An 18,581-nucleotide genomic window follows, 5' to 3' on the forward strand; every position below is an offset into this window, starting at 1 on the left:
ATAATGCTCTTTATTTTAATTTGCGTTGCTCTTTTCTTCTGATCTTGTGTAGTCATTATTATACGTATATGAATTGTGATGAATACAATATTATAATCTGCGCCTCGCATGATACCTTTATCCTCCACACGTATTATATGCACGCACGTTATATATTACATCAGGTAGTTTGTTTAATAGATTATCTTATAATATACGTTTACTCATAACGTGAACTTGAAATCGTCTTTAAACTCGAATATTTATTGTTGCTGTAATTCGGTAAACAGTCCATGCGGATGCGTATTATATGTTTGTAGCATGCGATGATATGATTTTTAATTTTTCTTATTGTACCGTTGAGATCTAAATGCACGATAAACCGTAAAAACGAATGAATTAAACTGCACGCGTATTAAATTGTACCGAACAATAAGTAATAATAATATATTCGGGTTTCACAATCATTAACGAATGTATATTTTTTAATTAAAATGATAACGATCGTTTTAATTCGTAATTCGTCATAATACGTCCATCGCGACATGCGTACCGTGGCCTTATGTTAATAAACATTATGGTTGATGGCTTCTCCAACCCTTGTAACAAAATTACAATAATTTTCAACGGCAGTTCTTTCTGCGCATATTGTACTACTGTTATTACAACGCGTTGTCCCGTCGCAAATCAGTGAAATTGAAGTTTGGGTAGCGGGGTCGTTGACGATGTTGATTTTATTAAACTGCACTGCTTTGTATGACAGAAAAAAAAACACCGGTTCCAAACAGGTTTTCTAAAAGAACAATCGCCGCTTAAAACCGTTTGAAGGGTAAGTAAAACGCATGTTCCGCGGACAAACACAAAATGACCGCTGCGTGGGGTTTGACGAATAGGAATTGTGAAAAAACTTTCCATTATAATTGTTTTTATAGGACGGTACATGCTAATTTCGAAAAGGGGAGAACCGCTCGGGCTGTCACATTAATATGTAAGTTCTCGGTTCTCGTTATCAGAATAAAAACGTCTACCTTGGACAAAATAATCTGAAACTCCCAAGAAATGGGTCAAGGTGCATGAGGGTCATATTATATTATATCGGACATTACATTATAAAACGTGCACTAATAATGTCCATCCGCGAACGAAATGCCATTTTAGTACGTCCGTACACAAGACGCGAGTGCGGTTAGAACGTCGCGCTAACTTTCATATAAGCAGAATTCACGTTAATAGTTTGCTGTGTGACATTTAGTGCGGTTTATAGAAATATGCGTTTTTTAATGCGGTAAATATTTATTTTCAAACATTATTTTAACAACAAACGTCCATTCAATAAAATTAAATATAGTGATGTATCTACCAAGTACGTTTGTCTATTAAAAAACAGTCGAATGGCTGGGAATTTTTCATTTTTATTATTCTCGATTATATCAATATAAACTTTTTATTCATTTTAATATATCGTTTAACGTTTGTCGTGCTACAATAATGTAGATTTTTCTTTGAAATAATGTTTAACTGCGTCATTATTCGATATCACCGCCACAGTGCGCCTTATAGTTTTTGAAAAGGTTAATTGATCTACGTTATTACGTTATTATATATTATTAATATATTTATTAGTGATAAATAATGATATAATAATACATACGGGACACTTGTGTTGGATACGCTCGTTTGTTGGTCCTAAATCTGTAATAAACGACCCGATAAATTTAGACCAGACGCCTTTTTACGCCGTTAGAACATTATAAACACTAGTCTATTATTGTTTTTCCCGAGTTAAAAATAGAATGGCGATTTTAATTAGAATGAAGACATATTAATGGCTGGGCTAACGCACAAATCTCTGTCGTCGGAGTCATTATGCACACACGTTGCAGATATACTGTAGTGAATAAGTACGTTCTCCGTGATTTATGTAAATAAGACCAAGAAGCATATTCGGTTTTAATATTTTTTTTAATTTTTAATATTATTTTTTTGAAGACTTCTTACTTATTGGTTTTTGGTTACTTTCGCTTATAAACTTATTAAATAAGTTATAAACATATTCTTCTTACGAATTAATTTACAGAATATTTTTTGAAAATAATACAATTATTTACAAGACTACAGGGGTCATAAACAATTTGTGTAATGGTAATACGATCTATGTCGAATGGTAAAAATTAACCGTTTAAGTAAAATAAAACGTGTGAGTATTATTATGCTAATACGTGTGACTTTTTGTACTTTTACGAAGTATTATTTACGTTAGATTTCGTAAAAATTTGATAAATACAAAAATTCATTAAAACCGAATCGACCTTACTTCAGGTGATTGACGTCGAAAGAAGCGTTAAATATTTAAAGGCTTGTTAAACGTTTAATGAATCTTAATGAAAAATCCAATCTGGTGAACATAAAACAAATTTCTTTTTTTCTTTTTGGTCCTTGATAAACATGAAAAGTTGTGAGGGTGTTAATCTTATAATCGCGTGTATAGCTATAACATTTTCAAAGTAGAAACAATATCGCTTTTATGTACAAAGTGTGGATAAACATCGTTTATATAAAGACACATTAAATATAACCCAATCCGCTGTAACCTATCGGATGTCTAACCGTAGCTGAGACCAACAGCGTCCCTGAAAATTGAATGAACTCGTAGTCAAAATGATTAGACTGTCTCTTGCAACGGAATTTTTTTTTTTTTTTATATATTTACAAAGGGTGGCTCCATTCGGGTGTCTGTTGCATTTCGATAAACGCGCATTCGGCACCCCGACAAACTCTTTCCCTGTGCACATGGCGTACGTGCGCCCCGGGTTCGAGTACGCTAGCTAGAAGACTGTAGTTTGATTGTTATAAAAAAAAAAAGTCGATCGGCGCACGGTGTATTGAAACAGGGCTGGGGAACCACTATTTATCGGCGTTGGCGACAGTGCAACGTTTGTCCTATTCCCATTTCATTGCACTTTCATCATATCACGTTAATTGCAGTGTTCATGAAGCTGACGAAGCGATGGACGGTGACATAGCATACACGACGAGGAGAAAGACCCTGAGCGTGTCCTGGACGTTGGTAACGTCCTCGTTCGCGATAATCGTGCTCCTGTGCGCGCTATGCCTGTTCTTCTTCTTTCACCCGCGCACTTGCCGGCAGCTGTCCGGCTCGCTGGCCGGCTCCACCGAGATGCTACTGGACGAGATACGTGACGTCAACTACGGGCGGCTGGACAACAACATCGGCACGACGGATGTGCGGTTGCCGCGGGACGTGGTCCCTGAATCGTACAACTTGAGGATCGTACCGTACCTGTGGCCGGACGACCGCGGTGCTAGCAACTCCACGTTCGACGGCCAAGTCAGCATCGTCGTCAACGTGACCGCACCCGTGGACAACATTACGTTGCACGCAGTCGACTTGAACGTGACGGAATGTCTGGTGACCCGGTAAGTGTGAAACATGTGAAACCGCTGCGGACGCGCGACGTGAACAAGTGAAATGCGCCGTCAAGACCCTGGGCATCGGTCGGTCCTGTTCTGCTCCTATCGAAATGTTTGCGCGACGTTCAATACGATCCCGATCGTTGTTGGAGAGTCGGTGTATTTCACTCGTATGTGGTACCAGTGGCACCGAATGTTTAACGGTCTGGTCAATAGTCACCTAGTTTACAACCCACTACCCACCTCGCCCAAGAACGTGCTTTAAGGAATTGGGAGTTCACCGTCCTCTCCAAAAATGTTTAATCTGTTTTGGCATTCGGGTACTTTAACGTTTTAAACAGTATTATAATCGTCACGTTAGCCGACCGGTCGGGCCAATTCTTTATCTTTATATTTAATTGAACGGTGGATGGAATCAACGTGCAGCCAAAATTACTGTACCGATTTATTTGAAGTATTCACGAAATGTACATATACAGGCGCCCTAAGAAAGGATTTTTCGAAATTCGCATTTTAAATGGTAAAAACAGCATAAAATAGTTAATTATTAACGGTGGGTGAGATTCGCGGTACGGCAGCGGACGACGGTTAGACGTGATCGCCCAAACTTCCCTTTTCATGTTACCGTCGTCGACTGGTCTGCTTAATATCGAACAGATCACGGAACCCCCCTAAATTGACCACCGCCTACTTCACCGACTCTATGCCGAGCCGTGAAAGTTCGTATGAATCGTTGTAAACGGAAAACCTATCTTGGAACCGCGATGACAACCCAGCGGTCAAAGACGATACATTTAAAATCTATTGCATACAATATATTATTAATTGTACTATTATAACTAACAAGCTTATTATTGATTAGTATTATTTTCTATTCTAATAAGTTCTGTTATTACTAACAAATCACAATGAATTCGAACAATCATGATGTTATTATTGATCAGGTTATTTAAGTTATGTATAATAAATAGTACGTAATAAGTAAATAGTAGAAAAATAAGGATAGTTGCCTATTTCCGATCTTTTCACTGCAACACTATTTATGCTCTGCAATCTATCTATGCGTATACCCGAACATTACGTTATCTTCAGGGCTAAAAATCTGTTTTGTACCAAGTGGTTTTTAATGTATATTATTAAGTGTTTTAGGAATTTTAAATTTTAAAATTTCTCTAGCGTTAGGAAAAACTGTCTAACAGTTGAGTGAAAATGGTTAGTTTAATTGTTTTAAAAATTTAATTGTATTCAGCATCAACGCAATAATTATGTTAGTAATTAAAAATGTATTTCTAAATATAAATGTTGCATAAATATATATTGTATTTTATCGTATGCACTTATTGACTTAGAGTAATAATTTAAACCATTATAAAATGCTTAAACATCAGAACTTAAAATTATCATATTTATTTAATTATTATTTATGTTTTTATATTTTAATCTGACAAAGACGGGTAATGCAACTAGTTTAATATAAATATATGAAATTCGTCTGTACCAATATTTATATTGGTTCATTTTATTCCATTTATAATTTATTATAAATGTGGTTAATTAATTAATTTAACCACTGCAGTAACAATTACAAAACCTGTGTATAATGCAATCAATCATTTTGGCAGTTCAATTTGGCCGATTGTTAAAAAATGGGCTGCTTTATTTTATACGCTGCATCTGCGATCAAATACTGCGCACGATCCGATACCGCGAACCCAAGCCTTAAAATGCTGTACACGTCAACAATCATTGATTATTAATAGGGCCCGGAACTTGATGACCTAAAAATCTTAAAAAAATGCACAAAAAAAAAACTATTAAAATAACTTAAAAACATCAAAAAATATTATAATTTTCAAAAATTTTGTTTTTTAACAATAAATCATCGTTTTAAAATCATTTATTTATTAATTATTATTTTATTCATCTAAATAATGCTAATATTTTTATACATGTTCTATCTTTTTAGTACTTAAACATTAAATATTATGTAAATATTTTTAAACAATACTTGTGTTACATTGAACTATCAAACTGTGTTTAATATTTTCGAAAATTAAAGATCGCCGATTGTTCGATAATAGTATTTTGTAACTAGAAAAACTTCTTTCCACTTCCACAGATGTGATTGGCGCATACTTGAAAAAAGTGATGTCATCTATATTCAAATCTTCAGGCAAGCCTTCTGTAGTCACTTCTTCTCCTTCTAACATTTTTGAAATAATCTGCATATTTTTGTAACCATTATTTTTTTCTAAAACATTATTGAATTTATTTTGAATTTCACGTCCAACTATATTTCGTGCTTGATGAATTTTATTTTTTTCTTCTTCTACAACAAGTATAGCATCAGCAAGCGTATAAATTTAATTTAATTCTAACTCGCCATCAGTGATTAAATCAATTACTTTTCGCATCATTTTCCAGTTTCATGATAATATTTTTAATTGTACCAAAATGTTAACAATAATAAAAGGCTGCCGTTAACCATGCCCCCCACCTAGTTAGAACAGGTTGTGGGGGTATTGGAATATTCGGTGCTATTTTCTTAAATATTTGTACTCTCGAAGGAGCCTTCAAAAATATTTTTTTGCAGTTAGAAATAAGTTGGTCGACTTTTGGAAAATGTTTTCTAATTTCTTCCGCAACCCTATGTAAAGCGTAAGCCAAGCAGGTCACATGTTCCATTTTTGAATAAAATACCTTGATAGCTCTATCTGCTTTGACTATATATGGTACAGCATCACTTAATAAAAGTAATACATGGTCGTGTTTTATACCATTTGGCCAAATAGTTTGAAGTGATCTATCGAAAAGTTTTGAAATTGTACTATGATTTATCTTTTCTAAGAATTCAGTATTTATTAAAAAATGTTTTCCGGGGCCATTCAACTCCAAAGTTCCCACAACAACATTTGCTACATAAAGCCCTTCGGCGTCTGTAGTTTCATCTAAAGTTACCCAAATTTTTTTATTTTCTACGTAAGATCTGATTTTATCTATAGTTTCCTGATAACACTGAAAAACGTAGCTTTTTCTTAAAGTCGATTCATCGGGAATTAATTTATTCGTATATTTTTCCAGAAATTGTTTAAATGTTTCATTCTGTAGTTTTTGCAATGGAATATTTGCGGCTAGTAGTGCCTGACACAGATCATAATTGAAAGATGATTTTTTAGATGGTTCAGTAATTAAACGTTGTGTCTTACTTGTACTTAGTTCTTGGTTTTTATTTTTCAATTCAACTCCATTAACATGTTTTTTACGCGAAATATGCTGTTCGATGGTAAATTTTTTGTCAGCTACCACTTTAACCTCACAAATTTTGCAAAATAACACTGCCATCGGATGAAAAAACGTCTTTGCCAAAATGATTTACAAACGAATTCAATCGAGTATTATTTGTAACTTTGTACTTGGGCATATTAAATCAATTATATTAAATATTTAAATTGAAAACTTTACTATCCGTCGTTCACATGTATAATGTCACTATGCCCGAAAGACGTAAAATGACAATCACACCGCTACGTCGCGTGTGTATCAGTAAAATTATTGAAATTATTTTTAATCGTACAATGTCGCAAGAAGACGCAATGTGAAGAAGATGCGTGAGTGTATGTAACGATTAGTCTATATTCTTGGTAAAACTATTAAATGGAAATTACGATAAGTTATCCATTCCATTGACGACAACGCAGGAGAAACAGCACAAAGTAATGCAAGTGTGTACAGAACTACAAACTACAGGGTCTAATAACGCGGTCTAAATTTAAAACGGAGATAAGAAATAATGTCAGTAATACAATATGCTGCACAATATGTTTACAAATATTTAGTTTTGTCAAAATAATATATTATAAGAAAAATGTAAAAAATGTAAATATATCCACAAAAATGCAAAGAATGCTCCAAAATTACTATAAAATGACCGTATAATCAAAAATTGACGAAAAATGCAAAAAATGCAAAATAAAAATGGTTCCATTGAACTATACATAACATAAATCACATTTATGTACAGACAAGCCTCATATAAACGCATTAGAAAAAAAGATGCAAATGCATCAAGTTCCGGGCCCTAATTATTAATTATTATTGTCATTCCATATTACATTATTACGTGATGGATTTCCTTATTTTATTCATAATTGCCTATAACTTTTTATCAATAATACTACTACAACTATATACTAAAACTACTATATAACTCGGTGTTATACCGCTTAAGTGGTTTTTTTTTCGGTAACCCACTATTTTACTGTTTTTAAACTAGCCCGACTCTTATGAAATCGCACCTTTTTCGTAAATTCATTATGTATGCTTTAAAGTACTCTCTTTCGAAGTGCAGTACTTTTTTTTTTATCATGCATAATATTCTAAATATATAAATGGAATGAATAAAATGAATAAATGAATAAAAACAATCAGTTACCGATCGAATCATTGTGGGTACCGCAAAATATACCAATATAAAATATATCTTCTTAGCTCAAACTTCAATACAACTTATATTAATTTTATCTACAGGCATCCAAAAATGGTCTTAAATGAACACGTAATGATGGCTGATAGTTTTTTTATACCTATTCAAGAAACGCAACTAGATCTTTCTAAACAGTTCTTCATTATCAAGTTTAAAGATATGCTAGAAGCTGATTATCAGTATACTATTTATATAAAATACACCGGAAAATTCCAAGACAACATGGAAGGATTTTATAAAAGCTCTTATCGCGTAGCGAATGAAACGAAGTAATTGATACTTGAAATATTTCTGGTTCAAGTGATTTAATTAATATTGTTTGATTTACAATCGGTTAGGAACAGGTGGATAGCTGCGACACAGTTTCAACCAACTGATGCAAGAAAAGCGTTTCCCTGTTTTGATGAACCCGCTTTAAAAGCTAGATTTACTTTAGCGATTGCAAGACCCCAAAATATGAGATCTATATCTAATACGGGACTTAAAATGGCTGTTAACTTGCCAAAACTGTAAGCCTTATGGTTACATTTTTTAACATTTTTTTTTTCTATGATTCTGAATTGGATAATATTTGACGTGTGTTCTACAGACCATCACCACTGTCGTCTTACGAATGGGACGCGTTCGAAGAGACGGTACCGATGTCTACTTACCTTGTGGCGTTCATTATTTCTGATTTCGAATATTTGTCCTCCGAGACTTTTAGAGTGTGGGCTAGAAGTGAAGTGTTATCGCATACTCACTATGCCAGGGATATCGGTCCTAGAATACTGAAGTTTTACGAAGAATTTTTCTCCATACCCTATCCGTTGAAGAAAACCGATCTTGTTGCACTTCCAGATTTTGCAGCCGGAGCCATGGAAAATTGGGGTTTAGTGACCTTTCGGTAAGTGTGCTGCTCGTGATGCATTTATGGTATTATGATCAAACATTCGAATTAGTTTTTACTAACAAATCCGGTATAAATGAGATCAATTAATTTTCCAGGGAAATAGCTATGTTGTACAACGAAGGCGTGTCTCCGAATTCCCAAAAAGAACGAGTAGCGACGGTAATAGCTCACGAACTAGCACACCAGTGGTTCGGTAATTTAGTGACACCAGATTGGTGGTCAGACCTTTGGTTGAATGAGGGCTTTGCGACTTATATCGAATATGTGGGGGTAGACCATGTAAGTCATAACATTATTATACAATCGAGATAAATATTTATATTGATATATTTCATCTGGTTCGTTTCATTGCAGGTAGAACCTAAGTGGAAAATGGAGGAACAATTTATTGTTGCTGGTATACAGAGCGTATTTTTAATGGACTCATTGAAATCCACGCATCCGATATCAGCGCGCGTGTCGAGGCCGGAGGAAATCAATGAATTGTTCGATTGCATTTCCTACGACAAAGGTGACTTGACAAGTTTTATTTTATTCGTATACTAATAATGTTTTTCAATTTTATTATTTTACCTAGGCGCATCTGTTATTCGAATGATGGACCATTTTCTTACCCGCCACGTGTTCCGAAAAGCCTTGACAAAATATTTGAACTCAAAGTACGTTATCGTTCGATAATTCAACGTTAAATATGTTTTACTACAATTATTTAGTTTGATTACAACTGTATTAATTGATTATTATGATTTGCAAAATGTATAACAACACAATATAATGGTCATACCTTTAAACAGTGTTTTTTTAGCTATTTGTATATTATAGGGGAAAGGGGGCGTGAAATATTTGCGTGACATTATTTAATTATAACATATGATTAAAAAAAAATACCCTAGTACGTATTTTAACGATTTTGACGATGAATAATGTCTACACCTCAGACCTTAGTAGGCAATAACAATTTTAAATTAAATTAAAACGGGACATATTACAAAATAGTCCGAGAAGCACTACTGTTAAAATACGAACCGTGGATACCATGAATGCTTGTCTTGATTGTAAACCGTATTGGGTCCTCGATACCTTCATGAAATATTATAAATTAAATATTAATAAACTGTACGCGTCGGAATCTATAACGGAATATTTCTTTGGTCCCATTCGATTCCGTCTCGGACAATTTTCACTTTTTATTGATTTTGTTAAATCGTCATTATGGTAAATAGTTAGATTCACGTATTAATGAACCAAAGAACAAATAGATTTAATTATAGTCATGCACATAACAAGAACGAATAAATTATGTAGGCTTGCATTAAGGCTAAAGAAAATTAATTTGTTTCTATTAGAGCTCTTAATACACGTGAATTCACGGAATTCACGTGTCACGTGTCACGTGTAAAATCCAAAATAAAAACGTATATCCTTAACTTAATACTGTACAATTAATATTTTATTAAAACTTCAAGTGTATAACATAAAATTACTAATTTTACCATTGTAAAAATGGATATATATTTTGGATAAACATGTATTTCACGTGTACACGTGAATTCCGTGACACGTGTTTTAAGAGCTCTAGTTTCTATTATTATCGAACATTGTTGCTGTCTTCTCTGAAGTATCGAAACAATTATTGTTCGACTGCAATATTATTAAAACGTGTTAAATGTGTATTGTATTAATTCGGTTTGTTCTGTTCTACGATAGAGCTTACAAAAATGCGTGTCAGAATGACTTGTGGGATGCTTTAACCGAGCAGGCTCATAAAGATCGTGTTATGGATAAAACATTGACTGTAAAAGACGTTATGGATACATGGATACTTCAACCTGGATTTCCAGTTGTAAACGTGACTCGTAATTATGAAGAGGATACTTTAATTGTTTCACAGGTACATTTTTGTTTACACACTTATTGTTATGATTTGTTAAAATTATACGTTACAGAATCCGTATTCAACAATTATTTAAAATTTAAAATTATATTAAAGCGTATAATACTATTTGTCGTTAGTAATATTGCAATTGTTATGAACTATTGATTTACTCATTTCAGACTGATTTCAGGTCGTTATTTTATTTAAACACAATTTTATGTGTACCTTTTAACTTATTTTCATTAATTTCGTCATTTAACTGATTGAAAATTGCCATTGAACACAGTATTATCATATTTATACAATTATTAGGTATACTGTAATACGATAAACAAAATTGTCAATTAAAAAATCATCAATACCAATATCATTAGGATTTATTTAATTAAGTTGTTTTACATAGTATACATAGTCTATATTTTCTGTTATCAAATACCTTTTTTGTTTTTCTGTGGGTATAAAAAACATTGTTGAGAACATCACGCGTGTTTCAGAGTCGCTTTCTTCTTCACGATTCTAAAAATGATCAGTTCAATAACTTTTGGTGGATACCACTCACGTTTACTACTTCATCGAAGCTAGACTTTTCGGTTACAAAACCGAGCTACTGGTTCAAACCTGAAGAACTCATGTTGATAACCGAAACGGGAATATCTTCAAAAGATTGGGTGCTGTTCAACATTAATGAAACTGGATTTTATAGAGTGAACTATGATTCGAGAAATTGGAATATGCTAATTGAATACTTAAACGACCCAGACAGTTATTCTAATATTGGTCAGTATAGTACTTTTTTATATAAATAATATCAGAACAATAGGATTATCAATGCTTTAAGTATTGCAGGTACTATTAATCGAGCCCAGTTGATAGATGATGCGATGTCCCTATCAAGAGCAGGATATTTAAGTTATCAAACTTCTCTCGACCTGACTAAATATCTTTATCATGAGACTGAATACGTACCATGGAAATCAGCGTACAGGTCTTTCACGTATTTACATCAAATGCTTATCAAAACGGCAATTTACGACAAATTAAAAGTAATTTCGTGTTAATTACTGCGATCGTTGTTTTGTAATAATTTCTTTGTTTTCTCTTCGCAGGCATATGTCTTACACTTAATATCCCCGATGTATAAAATAACCGGTTTTGCTGACAATCCTAGAGACGACCAGCTAGTTATATATAAAAGATTTAGTCTATTATCATGCGCGTGTGAGTTGGGACACTCGGATTGCGTACGAAATGCAGTGGCTCAATTTCAAAATTGGAGATCAAATCCTCAACCGGAAAAAAACAACCCGTAAAGAAGTGTTTCAACGTTATTTATGATATCTATATTAAAGTTTAATTTGTTATGTGTTCATTTTTTTTTTTTTTTAGGATTTCACCAAATCTAAAAGCAATTATATACTGTACAGCCATTAGCTATGGAAGTGAGGAAGAATGGGACTTTGCATGGAAAATGTATAAAATGACTACAGTTGCCTCCGAAAAAGATTTATTATTAGACGCTTTGGGGTGTAGCAGAGAGACGTGGATATTAGCGAGGTTATTTAAAAATGCAAAAAACGTGTACTTTAGTATATATGTTAAAATAACAATTAGGACTAACAAATAATCATAAATATGTACCTACACTATTTCTGTATTTGGAAAATTTAAAATGTTTTGACATAGGTTCCTCAGTTATGCTTTACAATCCAATTCATCGATCAGGACTCAAGAAATAAGCAAAGTATTTTATGCCTTAACTAATAAAGTAGCTGGTCAAGAAGTAGCGTGGAACTACGTCCGAGATCACTGGCGTGAACTTAAATCGACGTGAGTTACATCAATATAACGATCAATATATATCTATATTTTTATAATAATAATAATTAATATTACATCCATGGGTCATAGTTTTGTTACGGGATTTTCCACAATGAGCGAAATTATAAAATCAGCTACGTATCATTTCAATACTAAAAATGATCTGATTCAAGTACGTAATATAATATTATAACAAATAATGTACACGTACACTTTGATAAACATAATTTAAATTCAGAAATTTATAATGATTTATAAAATCAAATTTTTTTTTCTAGTTATGGCAGTTTTACAAAGACGAAGAGGAATATTTAGGTTCGGCTAAAAGGAGTGTACTGCAATCGATCGAAAATGCGCAAGCAAATGTAAATTGGATGGAGAAAAATTTTAAAACAATTAGCAATTGGTTACAAAATGACACGTTATATGTGTCCCAATATACCAACGAAGTGGATTAGATTTTTATATTTTATAACTTTCTGTAGAATGTAAATATATTATAAGTAGATTAAACTAATGACTAAGCTAAAATTAATTGTTGACACTTTTGTGTCTTTTTCGCTAAAGATTGTCTTCTAAAGACTGTTTTTATTTTTAAACTGCTACATTATGATTTGGTGTTTATTTTCATTATTATAATTTTTTTTTTTTTTTTTTTAAAGCAGTTTATGCTGCATTTAATTCAAACAGTATTTTTATATATCTAATTTAAGATAACATTATTTACATTGTATCTAAACATATTTGATTATACAATTTTATTTTAAAATTAATTTATACAATATTTTAATAAATATAAACTATGAGCATTAGTTCCTGATGGCTGATAGGTTATACACTTTATGGGTTATTCAATGTTCATTTAGTCTATATTATATTGTATTCAGTGTTAAGTGTTCACATTTCAATAAACACTCTTAATTATATTTAAATATTGCAATTTTTCATTTGATTTTGTTATTACTTGTTGACTGGATACTTAAAACTTTAATCCTATGAACAACAATAATTGGTTGTTTATAATTATTGTTTTATGCTGTAAAATATAAATTAATACATAATAAATTATTATTATTAATTATAGAGCTAATAAAATATATCTACATGCTGAAATAAAAAATAAGTACTCATAGATTAATATTATAAGACACAATATTTTGAAACTATATCTCATAACTAGGGTTCGGAAGTTGTAAGAGTTGCATATTATTTTATATGCTCTCAATTTATAGTAGACCAAGTTCAAAATCCGAGCTACACTATGGGTAATTTAAAAATGGAAAATTAAAAATGCATATTTTGCATATTTAATAAATTTTAGTGTATATTTTGTTGATTGTAAAATTTGTAAAAATTATATACCTAATATATATTTGTTGATATGCATATTAAATAATTTGTAAAAAATTGATATTTTTCTTTCTTAACGTGTACATACGTTTAATGTTTCACCTCAAACATGACACTAAAAGTTTTTCTCAATATAGCAATCTATCAAATAATCAATGATCATTTGAAATTTAAAATCTTAAAAAAATATTGGTGGTTCAACGAAATAACTTAACAATCATTATATAACATATATTTTTTTTAACTTAAAAAATATGGAAATAATATTTTTTATTAATATTTTCGGTTCAATAAGATATCAAAATGCCAACAATTTATACATTTTTTTCAGTTACAAATCATTTTTGTCTATTTTAGTAATATGTATGTACGTATGTATAACAGATGTATTTTTTTATGGAATTCAGAATCATTTTTGTGCGAATTTAACATTTTTGATGAATATTTTACAGTTTATTGTTCATATTTTGCCTCTTTTAGCAATAACTTCTGAGCCCTACTTATAACAATATTTTTCAAAATAATTATAAGGTAAATATATGTAACAAAGTTTTTTTCTAGGCCCTCGTTTGTCATTTTTTGTTAACATATTTTTCTAAAATATGATTCATATTTCGGTTTTTTATCAATGATTCTTAAGTATTTTTATCTTGAATACACTCTAGAATTAAGTTAGTTTCCCTGTAAAATTATTATGAATTCAAAGCCTAAAGTAAGGTCAATAGTAATTAGAGAATTTCCTAATGTGGGGGGAGGGAAACCAATTATTAAAAATTGTATACTGTTATTTACTAAGTGTATTTTTTAATTTTTGCACATATCAAATTTTATAACTTATTTTACGATCATTAATTGTAACTAGAGCTAGGACTTATATGCATTTGCATGTTTTTTTCCTTAAGTCTAAATTGATTGGTTTTCAGTAGGTATGTCCACAATTTGGCCTATTGTCGATTAAATAGAACCATTTTTATTTTTCTGCATATTTTTGTATATTTTGAATATAATATATGTAATTGCATATTTATAGATTTTTGATATTCTTGTAATTTTGTTCATTTTTAAATTTAAATTTTCTAGTTTTAATAATATTGCTAATTTTAAATGGTATGAACGTTTATTTTTCGATTTGTAAATATAATACATATACAGTGTGATCCCTTTTAAAGGTAACACAAAATTATGTCCAGTGACATCTGATATGCGGTTTTCAAGAGGAGATAGGGAATGCCTAAATACACATTTTTTGATAGTTTTCAAATGTTTAACTCTTTTATTGTGCGCATGCGCAACACAATTTGCATTTATTTAAATAGCAACAATTACTTTAAAAAACATATTTGGATAAACCGACAATTTTTAAGTCAATTTGGTCCTTTTTACCATAGCTCTAAATTGACTAAATGTCAATGAGTTAAATGTTCGATTAAAACATTATCGATTGCAGACATTATTTAATCATTTTAAGTTAATTTTAAAGAGTTAATTAACTTCAATTCGAGGTAAATGTTAGTTAATTTACAAAGGAAAAATTAAACAAACTGAAATGATTTATTTCTTATAACTTTTATGATTAATGTTTCGATTTAAATTGTTATTACTATTTTTTAATTTTTATTTTTCGTGAAATAAGTGGTCAATTACTTGTAATCATTAAGATTATTAAATTTGCAGTCCTTACAAAAATAAATCAAATTTTATTTATCGAGTGCTAAGAATAATATTATCTATATTATATAATATTATAATACTCTACCTTTAAATGTTCAAGTTCACAAAAATAAAATTGTAAAAGCTTGCGCAGAACTTCAAAAGGAACAGATATTAGCAGCTACTCAAAGAGAAATAATGCGTCGATTTCAATCTTGCATGGAGAATGATGTACTTATATTTTAATAGAAATTATTAAATTTATAAAAATGGTATTAATTTGTTTAATTTTTTTTTTAGTAAATTATTAATTTAGTAAAATTTAAGTCAAAGGCGTAATTAAGATTAATTAATCGCTCAAAATTTAATTTAAATTATTTAATAATGTCTGAAAACCTATGAATACAAGAAAATAAATAAATACTTAAAATTGCATGACAATTCATAAAATTCTAGGATGATTGTTGAAAATTCATTAATTTTAATCGAAACCTTAACTCGTCATTTAGTCAATTTTGGTTGTAGAGCTATGGTAAAAAGGACTAAATTTACTGAAAAAATGTCGGTCTATCCAAATCTGTTGTTAAAAGTAAGTGTTGCTGTTTAAATAAATGCAAATTGTGTTGCGCATGCGCACAATAAAAGAGTTAAACATTTGAAAACTATCAAAAAATGTGTATTTAGGCATTCCCTATCTCCTCTTGAAAACCGCATATCAGATGTCACTGGACATAATTTTGTGTTACCTTTAAAAGGGATCACACTGTATATTATGCTCAACACCATCCTACTGTTTAAAACGCTCATGCTGACAGTCAATGGTACAAATCAAGAATGTTACGTATATTGGTTATATTCTATGGTTATACTAAAATTCGTCTTACGAGTCCATAAATGGGTAGTAGCTTTGATTTTACAATATAAAATATATTACAAAAATCAATGGGAGCAGCAAAGTTATTTTAACACAAATATACTATATTCCTTTAATTATATTTTTTTCTGGTCACACTGTAAGATATCAGAAAAATCACATTACCATACTCGTATTATCATTTTTTCACTATCTTGTTTCTGCGATAACTTTTTGTTTATATTTATGTTTATCTTGTAGTGACAATTAGTATTTCATTTACGTTCGTTCAAAATAGTTGACTACTATTTTCTAACGTAATTAATCGTTGAAAAAACATTTTAAGTATCGATAATTGTAGATCTTTGGATTTTAAATTATTTCTATTTCCTCATTTGATACTTACAGATTATTTCTGTTTTTGTTTTTGTAATTTTTTTGCGTGTTCTTTTCTATAGAATAAAAATATAAACAATGGCTCTCGCTAGTATGCAAAGGAAAACCAATGTGAGTATAAAGTATTTGAAGTTTCAAATTTGCTAAGATAAAAGTATTGTTTGTGAAACAAATATTATTTTTTGTTTCAGGTGCGATTACCTCCGGAGATAAACAGAGTTCTATACATAAGAAATTTACCTTACAAAATAACAGCTGAAGAGATGTACGATATTTTTGGAAAATATGGTGCTATTCGTCAAATTAGAGTGTAGGTATTTTTAATAAATGCTTCCAAAACTGATGTATTTTTTTGACTTGTTGAAATTTAACTTATGTTTATATTTATAAAATTTATTTTTATTATGTATTTAATATTTTGCCATTCTGAAATAAGAATCATTATTCAGTTCAGTAGACTTTTAATAGCATGAAACTAGGTACAATAGTAAAATATAAAAAATTTTAAAATTGTATAATATTTGGTTTCAATTAATCAATTAAAAATGTTCATAATGGTATATATCTTTTATTATAAACAATAAACTGTAACAAAATATTAAAATTGATATACTTTATTTTTCTAAATAATTAATTTACTTATATTTTATCAGATATTGTCACTGTATTTAATTTACTATTTAATTTCATTCAAATTATTTGAGTTGTTAACATTCTAATGGTCACTTGGTGTATTTTTCACACTTGGTTGCACTGGGTACATATTTCCCAAATCATATTTTTATTTGTAAGCTTTGTGTAGGTATATATTATAATGTGTATTTAATTGTTTTTAATACAAATTTGGTTTTTTTTTTTATTTGATAAATAAAATGAAAAAGGGCAAAAACTCTAGGTTGGGCAAATGACATTGTTCTGTTGGTTTTGAAACAAATGTACCAATACTTTCAAAAAACCATTCTGAATAAAAGAGATTAAGTGGTTTTGTTTATATTTCTAAAGATGATTGATATATTAGAAGGTCAAACATCTGAATAAAATGGGTTAAACTTTTGATGTTCTAACTTTTACAACTCATAAAGGGGCTTTGTAAATTTAGGAAAAATCAAAAATGTAAGTGCCTATAAACAGCCAGTACTGTAACTAGAGTTTTACACAGCTATAAAACATTTATTTTCTGTTGATTATATTTTAAATTAATTTAATGACTATTTATTTTTAATTTTATCAGAGGAAATACTCCTGATACAAGAGGAACAGCGTTTGTAGTATACGAAGATATATTTGATGCAAAGAATGCCTGCGATCACTTGTCTGGATTCAATGTTTGCAACCGATACTTAGTTGTTTTATATTATCAGGTATCATTTTTCATTAATATTTTAAAAAATAGAAAAAAACTTATACTTATGCAATGTATTTTATTTTTTAGTCAACCAAAGCGTTTAAAAAATTGGATACTGATAAAAAGAAAGCAGAATTAGAAAAAGTAAAAATGAAGTATGGTTTGAGTGAAGAAAATTAGAGGTGATTTATTTCATTTGGTTCGGCTGACACAGATTAAAGACATATTATAATGTATTGATTTCACTATACCATAATATGTAAATATAAAACTAATAAATATGTGTTTGAATTTAAAATTATAATTTTAGTTTATAAACATTTGAAGACTTGAACTTAACAAAAAAATAATTAATTATATGCCATGATACTTCATTTTAAAAAATTGAACAATTCCAATTTAACTCACTTTTGGTGTTTTAACATTTTCAAAACTATATAGATGTGCTATGAAGGTAATTAATTTTAAGTAAAAGGAAATCACTCATATACAATTTATTTATGCAAA

General features: G+C 30.3%; 2 protein-coding genes across 7 annotated transcripts in view; both read left to right on the plus strand.

Annotated features, from left to right (window-relative positions):
• LOC112687266 (aminopeptidase N-like) overlaps positions 1-13,412 on the plus strand; it is a 34,449-nt gene extending 21,037 nt beyond the window's left edge. For 4 of the 6 annotated variants that reach the window (XM_025559887.1, XM_025559883.1, XM_025559884.1 and 1 more), the window contains 15 exons: positions 2,965-3,417; positions 7,939-8,163; positions 8,233-8,403; positions 8,484-8,780; positions 8,882-9,065; positions 9,141-9,297; positions 9,364-9,445; positions 10,494-10,677; positions 11,157-11,439; positions 11,509-11,705; positions 11,769-11,968; positions 12,049-12,216; positions 12,346-12,489; positions 12,571-12,652; positions 12,759-12,938. In XM_025559887.1, coding sequence (XP_025415672.1) covers positions 2,987-3,417; positions 7,939-8,163; positions 8,233-8,403; positions 8,484-8,780; positions 8,882-9,065; positions 9,141-9,297; positions 9,364-9,445; positions 10,494-10,677; positions 11,157-11,439; positions 11,509-11,705; positions 11,769-11,968; positions 12,049-12,216; positions 12,346-12,489; positions 12,571-12,652; positions 12,759-12,938 — 2,985 coding nt within the window. In that variant the 5' untranslated portion in view covers positions 2,965-2,986. Of the gene's footprint in view, positions 1-1,150; positions 1,265-2,964; positions 3,418-7,938; positions 8,164-8,232; positions 8,404-8,483; positions 8,781-8,881; positions 9,066-9,140; positions 9,298-9,363; positions 9,446-10,493; positions 10,678-11,156; positions 11,440-11,508; positions 11,706-11,768; positions 11,969-12,048; positions 12,217-12,345; positions 12,490-12,570; positions 12,653-12,758 lie in introns of those variants that run through there. The other 2 variants (XM_025559885.1, XM_025559882.1) reach the window with 2 other exon arrangements.
• Positions 13,413-16,584: 3,172 nt separating this feature from the next.
• LOC112687272 (splicing factor 3B subunit 6) lies at positions 16,585-18,361 on the plus strand. Its single transcript, XM_025559894.1, has 4 exons — positions 16,585-16,840; positions 16,921-17,039; positions 17,961-18,090; positions 18,162-18,361. The coding sequence occupies exons 1-4, from the start codon at positions 16,808-16,810 to the stop codon at positions 18,252-18,254; spliced, it is 375 nt and encodes a 124-aa protein (XP_025415679.1). The 5' UTR covers positions 16,585-16,807; the 3' UTR covers positions 18,255-18,361.
• The last annotated feature ends 220 nt before the right edge of the window (positions 18,362-18,581 follow it).

This window comes from Sipha flava, unplaced genomic scaffold (assembly GCF_003268045.1).
Source record: "Sipha flava isolate LNK unplaced genomic scaffold, YSA_version1 339_pilon_pilon, whole genome shotgun sequence".
Lineage (NCBI taxonomy): Eukaryota > Metazoa > Arthropoda > Insecta > Hemiptera > Aphididae > Sipha > Sipha flava.

What these genes read in the sequence shown, in the direction of transcription:
- LOC112687272 (XM_025559894.1), top strand. Translation starts at nt 16,808, where the DNA reads ATGGCTCTCGCTAGTATGCAAAGGAAAACCAAT. An exon ending in GCTATTCGTCAAATTAGAGT is followed by an intron (nt 17,040 to 17,960) that starts GTAGGTATTTTT and finishes TAATTTTATCAG; the next exon opens with AGGAAATACTCCTGATACAA. An exon ending in TAGTTGTTTTATATTATCAG is followed by an intron (nt 18,091 to 18,161) that starts GTATCATTTTTC and finishes TTTATTTTTTAG; the next exon opens with TCAACCAAAGCGTTTAAAAA.